The sequence below is a fragment of the Cinclus cinclus genome, chromosome 4 (genome assembly GCF_963662255.1).
Source record: "Cinclus cinclus chromosome 4, bCinCin1.1, whole genome shotgun sequence".
Lineage (NCBI taxonomy): Eukaryota > Metazoa > Chordata > Aves > Passeriformes > Cinclidae > Cinclus > Cinclus cinclus.
The window spans coordinates 2,214,128-2,224,030 of NC_085049.1; the positions used below are offsets into that span (position 1 = coordinate 2,214,128).

The following is a 9,903-nucleotide window of genomic DNA, read 5'->3' on the forward strand; positions in this document are numbered from 1 at the left end:
GCCCCGCTCTGTCCGCCCCGCCCCGCACGGGCAGGAAGCGGCGGGGCCGCAGCTCCGCCCGCGGGGACCGAGCCGGGCAAGGATCGCACCCGGCCGGCAGCTGCGGGGACCGTCCTCTCCTTTGGCCTGCGGGGACAGACACTGCGTTTTGTTAGAAGCTACAATGCAATACTGGCTTTCGCATTTATTTATTAGCTTTTTCGCGGTAATATTGACCGTAAATATTCTGATATAGTAAAATGTATAATTCTATTCCCTGTTCGTTAGTATAACATAATCTATTAGTTTAAGTATGTACCGTGTAGTTTATTGAAACAATGGTGTGATGAGTGTGTTGTATCGTAGGCCTTAGCAAAAACCCAAAATGTTTAGAACGCTTCTATGTGACTGAAAGAATGGTAGGAAACAATTATGTTGCTGACTGACCTCTCCAAGAGATAAGAAAACAGTGACAAAGCAGAGCACCGGAGAAAAACCCTAGAATTTGTTAACCCCTTATCAGAGGATGTGGAACAACAGGATGGAGACACAAGAAGAAATGAAACGTACCTCAAGAGGATGTCGTGCAGAAAATTTAAGAGTATAAAGAAAACAAACCAAAGAGTTCTTGAAACATCAAAAATTCACAAGAATTAATGAATATATAACAATTAATAATGTATGAAGCACATGAATATGTATGTACCTCAAGAACACAGTACGCTCTCCGACATTACCGTCGTGCTTTTCTTTTTTGATTTTCCCATACCAAAACTGCACGTGTGCTTTAAAGACAGCAGTGACTCTAGAAGTATACACCATTTACACTGTGTACTTTAGGACCTGTCAAAGCAGTCCAAAAATTACATGCTTTCAAGCACTTGTGGTGGTGACCCTCCTCCTCCTCCCCCTTTTCCAGGCCACACTGTAATCTAAGAAATACTTGTGATGCCTTGGCCTTGACAAACAGCACTGGGCTCAGCTCCTCATCAGAAACACTGTCTGCTTCCAGGAACTGCTGCTGTCTAGTGAGCTCTTGTTTTTCTATGAACAGCCTCAGAAATTATTTTTTCATGCCCAAATGGCTTAACATCTGTTCCCACACTTTCAAACAACGTGCTGACCTTAACTGTGTCTGGGATGAAACACTGTTACCTTGGATTTCTAAGAAAAATCAGGCTTGCAGGGAAGGTTAAATCCTAAATTAGTTTAAGCGCTGTTGAGTGTTATTCCTCTGTTAAATTGTTAAAAGTTCTAAGTTAGGTGCAAATTAAGTGTCGTTCCTGTGTAAAATTGTTAGGTTTAAGGTAGAAGTTAACATTACTGTTGAGTGCTGTTAAGCTTTAAACCCTATTGCTTTTTATCCTTGCCCTCACTATACACACACATCCCTCCAGACAGCTCTTGGCTCATTTCTGTTTTGATTGCCCAGACTTTGGTTGTTTTGTTGTTGCTTGTTTCTCCTTGGCATGTCTTAACTGTCCTGCAAGTAGCAGAGCAAATCTTGCACATGAACTTTGTTGTTGTGTCGCTTAATATTAAATCTGGGTTTTGCTGGTAACCCTTACTGGTGATTTTTCAATCACTTGTACGTAACAGTACTTCAGCTTTGTTGGGGTTTCATTTCTTCCAGTATTTCAGTAGCTGTTACTATGTATTAGCATTTTAAAACTATTAGATGTTTCACTTTTATGCATCCCAGAGCAAGCTGTAAATGCAGAATGAGGGATATAGTTTTCTGGTGAACCTGGGAACAACCAGATTAACAGTAGAACAGTTCAACTTGATGGTAAAGGTTTCTTTCCCCAGCTAAATGGTTCTGAGATTCTATTCCACACATCTCTACGAAATGCTATAGAGCCTACTGCAAATATGGAATAAAATCCACAGCACGCAACAGGTTTCACCTTGGAGCAAGGTGTTCCAAGTTCCTCATTTTAAATGCAGCCAATTTGTAAAATAAAACTTTTATGCTCAGTACTAGATGGAGTTAGCAAGACTGAACCATTTAGCTGTAAATCAGAGTCGCTTGTTTTAAGAATAAAATTCAAAACAGGCAATTGCAAATAGGTATAGTCTGCAAAAACAGGACAGTAAGGACAAGTATGAATATGAAAAAATAAAAATGTGTGTGAATAAATATACCTCCAACTTTCTTCTTGCCACACAGAATGCATTATGTAAAGCTTTGAGCACAACATTAAAGGAAATGACAAGTGAAAGAATGGCAATTACTTTCTTTAATGAAGAAAATATGATTTATAACCTTGAAAGGGTAACTTTTTTATCCAGTCTGGAGGACTAAACCCAGGCTTTACACAGATTTGCAGCCAGCCTCTGATATTTTCATGTACAACCAAATACTTCAGGCAGCACGTTTAATTTAGGAATTTTCACTGTTTTTCTTTTTGAAGACTCATGTTTACATTCAAACTTTAAAGAATAAAAAAGATACAAAGCTTACAGATCAAAGAACTTGCCACCCTCTGTACCAACACTAAGACATTCTTTTGCTTTCTCTCTCTATAGTACAAACCCAAGATGCCAAGGATTACGTGATTAATGCAGTTGCTTTTCCATTTCATGAACCCAACTCAAAAGTAATGTACGAGTTTGGAGAGGCATTTTATTTAGACAACTGAAAACAGTTAAACATTCAGAAGCAGCATACAATGAAACAAAACCCGAACCAAATACTTTTAAGTACATAATCCCTTCTTTTCAACTAGAGCCAATTTTTCCAACTTTCAAAAAAAAAAAAAAAAAAAAAAAAAGGTAAACGCCATTGTATCTCTTCTTTGTAATAATGAAAACACACTACAATGAGTCTAATTGAGATTGGAGAGACTGGACCTTGGCTTGCACACTTCTTTGAAAAGACAGTAGGCAGTTATGCCAAAAAGCCAGCAGAACTCTACTACTTGTCTTTTGTGTTTTTATTTGGATGCTCAGTTCTCTTACAGACAACACCTAGCCAGTGCCACCGCGTTCTCATCAATTACTGCCCCTCTTTGCCCCACGCAGGGAGCCCTCTCTGCAAGGCTGCTGTCTGTCACTGCTCACTTGATTTAGTCTCACATGTCCATGTGCCACGTAACAGCTGCAGGAATCAGGCTTTCACTTCAGGAGTTGAGCTGTACACTGTATCTGAGTTTTCAGAGGCAATTTCTTCTGCAACTAAATAAAAAGGGTGTTATTTAGCTTCACTTTAGATATAGAAACCAAAGAAATGTTGCAGGGATTGCTTAAAGAGACCAGTTCAGTTTGTTTTCCCATTCAACCTGATACAGCTGTTCTACCCCACCTGTTCTGCATGCACAGCTCCATCACCAGTGTGACACTTAACCACATAATCAATGTCAGGCAAATGCATTCAAAGGTCTTTTGAAAAGAGTGAAAAGTACTTCTTGCTTACTAAGGAATGCTATCATCTTGACTATCTTTTAACACTGAGGCAGTTGAAGCTGACAGTTCAATTCATTACCTATTTCCTCCTCTGCAGTTCCTGGAAGGGTAGTCCTTGCTTTTGCTGCTTCTGCATTCTCCTCTTCTGTAGAGAAAGAGTAGAAAAACAAACAGTCAATACCTTCAGTTCCACCCACCCATCCACCTTAATTTAAAAAGAAAAAAAAAGTAATTTCCATGTAATTCAGTGTTGAGGAGAAACACTTGAGCAAGCAATTCTATTAATGAATATCCACACGTAGTTATTGTTTTTACTCTCCCCAAGCTGAAAGAATCAGAGTACAGTATAAAATAAAACCACCATCCACACTTCTTTCTAGAGTCTCTCCTTAGAATGATAAAAGTGGCATCACATATTTCTTGCTCTATAACATAAAAATACACCAGACTCTTGGCTTAAATATCCATGAAGTGCCTATATTCAAAAAGCTTACTGGTATGCTGTTAATTGCTTACATGACAGCTACAAAAATACATCTTTCAATCTAACAGCTATGAAACCCTCAGGAGTTACAGGAGTTTCCAAGTTTCACCAGGACCAAGCACACACTTACCAGGAACTACACACTTCCAAAGGCCATAGGTTTTCCCTACTGTTGTCTGCCACAGCCTTAGTGTGCCATCCTCAGAGCCACTTGCATATAACTCTCCATCGGGGCTAAATCGCACGCAGTGAATGGGACCAAAGTGCCCTTTGTAAGATTCTGAAGGGAACAAGGCAACACCATCCATTTCAAATTTCAGCCAGCAACTGAGATCTAGTACAAAACCATCAGTTTCTGATACTAAACACAGTTTCCATGTACGGGTGTGTCAGCAATGGTTACTTCAGGCAAGATACTAATGTTTCATGAACTGCAAGGAAAAAGGTGTTTAGTTATTCTAAACAAAACTGCAAAGCAAGCCAGCAGCATGGGGTACACATGCTCTGTTCCATCAACCACTCCTTCCACAATTTTAATTGAGGACTGGATCAGTAAGAAAATATGTTTGGAAACAAATTTGGCCAACACATCATATTTTTCATTAAATCTTGTAACTGACATATCTAATGAATGCTATGACAATTTAACATACAACTATTATAGTAATACAGAATGAGATTTTTTTTAAGAGAGGTGAGAATTATTGGATGTTTTAATTAGTTCTAGAAGATTAGATATATTGAGATAGCAAAAAACGTTTAACTTATTTTATACCATTTTATCATCCTCTTGCACAGCATGCCATGCTAAGACCTCGTTTGAGTACAACAGTTTCATTTACTGGTCATTATTTTATTAATACCTATTTCAGAACTCCTTTATGATAATAGGAGACAAACATACCTAATTCTTCTCCTGTATTATAGTCATATTTATAGAGTTTAAAATCTTCACCACCTGCAACCAAACATTCTTTCGCAGGGTGAAGTGATGCAGAATTGATTGTAGCAGGTGCTTCAAATGATTTAATCTGCTCTAGACTGAGGGAGAAAAGTTTGTTAATAAAGTTCATATTAAAAAAGAAAAAAAGATCCTGAGAGCAAAGAAAACTGTGATTCTACTAATCTCAACTGCTTTTACCAGAAATAGAATACAGACCCACAGAGTTTCTGAAACAAGTTTGGATACCTGCAAATCATGCTTGTCAAGTCAGAAATGAGTTTAGAATAAGCAAAACAAAAGCTCACACATACAGAACTACTTTCTGGAATACGTTTAAGCATATAACTTCCTTTCTTGAAACATCACAGAGATGCCAGTTTTGACAGCTTGGTGATTCTGGCCTTGTACAGCCAGTTTTTACCCACAAGAAGCCACCTGTGAAAACTGGAGCTGTGCACTCACGTTTCTGCACTATGAAAAGCAATAGTCTTCCCATAGGTTATCACCAGTATCTGTCCTTCTGGAACATACTCCATGCTGCTCACTGACATTGCCACATTTAGTGACTTCACCTCAGTCATGGTACTCCGGTCCCAGAGGCTTAAAAGGAAACAAAAAGGGAAAAAACGACTGTCAGACAACTTCTGTAAATCACTTTCCATCTCACATCCATGGCAAGACCTGGATCAAAAAAGGCACCCACCAAGGAACATGGTTTGATTCCACTTCAGATCTTCAGTGGCTTTATCTGCATTCTCACCTAGGCCAAGCTTAAGGCACATTCCTTTTTATCAAAATACTGCTGCCATTGCAGCTTAATGCCACAACACAAAATTATATATACACACACCGTTTAACTACTCAGGGATTCTCCTGGAGATTAACAACCTGGGCTTAATTCTCCTAAGCAACAGATCTTGAAGCAAGTCTTGAAGATTCCATTCTGTCTTTTTATTTCAAAAGATGAAGAGGTACTAATCCCAATTTACAGAAGTTCATTAAACATCATAGAGTTTTCTATTTAGCAGTGCAAGAGGTATCTAAACAGAAATTAAATGGTGTTGCTATGACAAATAAAAATCTTTATTCATTAGCTTACTGCTGCATTTCTATTCCTGCAATTTGGAGAAAAACAGGACTTTGCTCTTGCCTATCTTGAACACTAGGAAACTGAAGAAGACAAAGCAGCAATAGCTCATGACAGTGTGCATGCAACAGACCTCATCTCCAAACTCATCTTCTTTAGGAGTACAAAAGGCATAAGTTTATTCTATGCAGTTCTCAAAGACCACCTCTTCTTATCAGGGAGAACACATTTATGAGGAGCACATGTTTATGGAGAAATTAGAACTATTAGCAAAATGATCTCTGACAGCAGAACATGCAGCTACAATAACCTAGGATCAGGTAACTTCTGTTACTCATATCCTTTACCAAAATAACATGACCACATCCTCACATAGAGCATGATGAGAAAGAAAACTCAAAGTTACTTTTTCTTACCGGACAGTTTTGTCATCAGCTGAAAGAATCTGTTTGTCATCACTGCTCCACAAAGCCTTTTTAATACCAGAAGTATGTCCACTGACAACATCAGGTTCTTAAAAAAAAGCCAAATATTTTAATACATGTAATAAAATTAAACAATGGCATGCAGCAGTTCAAGGGCTTCCTTAAGCTACATAGGTTTCAATTTATTACAGATTGCAGAATTACTTCAAGCACTTTATTTGTAGATCATGTTCCAGGAACAGGATAAATGCAAGGTGGATAGCTGACTGCCTAGCTTTCAAAAACTTCACTAGGTGAACACCAGTGTTCTCTGGTTTCCTACCAGCCATCAAGAGTCCAGTATCAACATGAATTTAAACACACAATTAAACACAATTTAAAGTCCACACATATGTGGAGTCTTGTTTTTTTTCTTTCAGATGATTAAATTTGAATTAATTAGACCAATTTCAAGTGCTTCTGCACTGAACTGAAACATGTTCTGCTTGATGCCTCATTCCTGGAAGTGTTCAAGACCAGGTTCAAGGGGGCTTTAATCAACCTGGTCCAGCAGTCCATAGAAGAGGGTTTGGAACCACGTGATCTTTAAGGGCCTTTCCAACCCAAGCAATTCTGTGACTCTTTCTTTTCTGTGATTCGTAACAGAAAGCAGCCCCTTAATTTCAGAGCTTTTATTGAACTTAAAAAAAAAAAAAAATCTCTAAGAACCAGTTTTAAAAGCAGACTCACCTGCTTCTGGCTTGCTCAAGTCATAGATACGCAAGAGCTTATCTTGTCCACCTGTTAACAGATAATTGCTATCCTGAAACAGAAGTTATAGAGAGTCAACTCTATGTTGAATCAAAATACAGCCTTTGTGAGTTAAAATCACAGCTTTTTCCCTCAGACAGCCTCTAACACACTTGCTACATTTACCCTACAATCTTAAAAACGAGCAGCCGCATTTTAGACTATTTACCTGTTAAGATACACAATAAAAAAGCAAAAAAGTAACTAATAGCAAAACATACTCAAGAGCTTATTTCCCTGGTGAATAAGGTATAAAGGTTTCTCATACCTGTGTAAAATCCACACTTTTGACAATGTGTTTGTGAGCCAGTGTGATCAGTTCATCGCCTGACACAGCATCCCACACTTTGCTAAACAGCAAGAGGAAACATTCATGCTTTAGAAACACCAGGACACATCAACCTGGACAGTCAGATGAATTTGTAAGCAATCTTTCCTGACTCCACCACAACATTTTATTCTAAGTGCTACATTCTTGTAAGTTGTAACCCAGTTAGCCAGTGAGAATACTGTAATTTTTTTATACTACAGCTTTTTTTGGACTATCCCACCACTTTATGATTTTCTTCAGGACCACGCATACTAGTTAACACTTCGGTTTGAAGACAAAGGTGGCTCTTCTCTACAACTTCATTAGCAGAATTTGACCTCTACTAACAAGATTCAACTTGCAAAATAGTCATAAATACTGCAAACAGCACAAACAACAAAAAAAAATCAAAGAACTAATTCAGTAGAAGTTTCTTGTAATAAAAAGAGGCTAACTGCTAGACGAAAAATAAAAATCCCTCTCTCAACTTTGCTATAACTACAGTGCCAGAGATTAGAGCTACACAGAGAACTTAAGGAAAAGTAAACCAGTATGACAATTAATCACATCAACAAGTGGTCATAGCTGTTCATCATGACAGAATTAACTGTAGCTGCTTTCAAGAAGGTAAAAGTCCAGGTTTTAATTTGGCTAGCCAAAAATAAGCTAACAGTTACTAAAGAGAAACAAATGAATCAATAATTTAGCACATCTATGTTGTCACCAGAGAGCTACAGAGCAAAATCAAAATACAGCCCATGAAGACAGTTCACCACTTACGCTGTAAAATCTGCTGCTGCTGTGGCTGCTTTGGTGGCATCTGTGTTCAGGGTGGCACCCCAAACAGCACCCTTATGACCCAGAAACGTGCCAATCCAGTCTCCCGTGTCTCCCTGGCGCAGCATAGGCTTGCCATCTTCACCAAAACAAAACCAAAATTCAGGCAACACGGTAAAAGAAGGAAACAGGGGTTTTTTTAAAGAAAAAACATTCCCTTGCACCAGCATGTGGAAATTCCTCACACTTTACAAAGCCACTCTTTGCAGAGAGGTTTAGCTGTAGTTCTCAGATGTGCAGCTATACTTGCTGCATGCATCTAAACCGTACAGATATTCAAATGCTACTGCAAACGAGAAAAAAGTTTCCTGGTAAAAGTCTGTAACTTTAAGATAGAAGGAAGGTAGAAAGGGACATTTCATTTAGGTTTTATTTTTACCGAAGTTTTCTTCTGGCAGGACAGATTTGGTTTGCTTTTTTTTTTTTTTTTTTTTTTTTTTTACTTTGGATCAATACCATAAGGCCATCAGTACGTAGAGACAAGTCTCATGGTTGCAGTGAGGTATGATTAAAACATACAGCGATACAAAAATTAAGCAGCAATAGAAAGCCTTTCCTATCATCAGTGTTTTCTGGAAGGCCATCGTAGAGCTGTTCACACAAGATGTAGAGCCGAACTGGAAGCACTTCAAGGCAGAAAGGAATGCCCCTTAAAACTTATGCACGCGAAAAATTAAAATATACACGTACAAAGATAAAATGCTATTCCCACAGCGAGCAAAGAGATGCCATCATACCGTGTCCAGCAAGGCAAGGCAGCTGGCCTGGTCACACCGGAGCTGGCTCCAAATCCAAGCCCATGCGCACAGGCGGTTTTTGCAAAACGGGAAGTTTTACAAACAAACCATTGTGGACACCTCCCACCCCCTCCGCCAGCCGCGATCCCAAGCGGCCGCACGGGGCTCCGCCGCCCCCCCGGCTAGCCCGGCAACGAAGCACCAGGAAAGAAAACGGGCTGCCCGCTCCCCTCGTCATTCCAGAGCACACGGACGCGGTGTCAGCACCCCGGGCCATGTCCGCACCGACACCGCTCGGGACGGCGATGCGCGGCCTACGAGCGGCGGGGCCGCCCCACGCCCACCCCCGCGGCGGCGGATCCCGAACAAAGCGGCCCCCGTCCCGCTCACCCTTGCAGGCGCTGATGAGGAAATATCCGTAGGGGGTGACGCCGCTAAAGGCCAGGTCCACCACGGGCCGGGTGTGGCCGGAGCAGGTGAGCGGGGTCTGCCTCATGGCCATGGCGGCGGCAGCAGGGGCCTGGGCAGGGCACGAGTCCGGCGGCACGGCGGGAGCGGCGGCGGCGGCGGCGGCGGGGAAGTGACGGGCAGGAAGCGCTTCCCGGCGGACGGGCGTCAGCGTGGGGCGCGACCGCGGCGGCACCGCCCCGCCGGGGGAAGGGCCCGCGCCGCGCCTCATCCCGCCCCGTGAGGGAACGGCGAGGTCATGGTGGGCATGGCCATTCCTCATCCCGCCCCGTGAGGGAACGGCGAGGTCATGGTGGGCATGGCCATTCCTCCTCCCGCCCCGTGAGGGAACGGCGAGGTCATGGTGGGCCTGGCCATTCCTCCTCCCGCCCCGTGAGGGAACGGCGAGGTCATGGCCATCCTGGTCATCCCATCCCGCTCTGTGAGGGAACGGCGAGGT

The 9,903-nt window shown here is 41.4% G+C and overlaps 1 protein-coding gene across 3 annotated transcripts; it reads right to left on the minus strand.

Annotated features, from left to right (window-relative positions):
- Positions 1-2,156: 2,156 nt before the first annotated feature.
- Positions 2,157-9,553, minus strand: STRAP (serine/threonine kinase receptor associated protein). Of its 3 annotated transcripts, none has more exons than XM_062491584.1 (10): positions 9,387-9,553; positions 8,203-8,338; positions 7,381-7,462; positions 7,053-7,125; positions 6,315-6,411; positions 5,274-5,411; positions 4,773-4,909; positions 3,999-4,148; positions 3,464-3,529; positions 2,157-3,150 (listed from the first exon to the last, which is right to left on the minus strand). In XM_062491584.1, the coding sequence occupies exons 1-10, from the start codon at positions 9,496-9,498 to the stop codon at positions 3,089-3,091; spliced, it is 1,053 nt and encodes a 350-aa protein (XP_062347568.1). In that variant the 5' UTR covers positions 9,499-9,553; the 3' UTR covers positions 2,157-3,088. The 3 variants fall into 3 exon arrangements, with proteins under 3 accessions (XP_062347568.1, XP_062347567.1, XP_062347569.1); XM_062491583.1 differs by having other exon boundaries at positions 2,160-3,156; XM_062491585.1 differs by lacking the exon at positions 9,387-9,553 and adding an exon at positions 8,997-9,370 and having other exon boundaries at positions 2,161-3,156.
- Between the last annotated feature and the right edge of the window lie 350 nt (positions 9,554-9,903).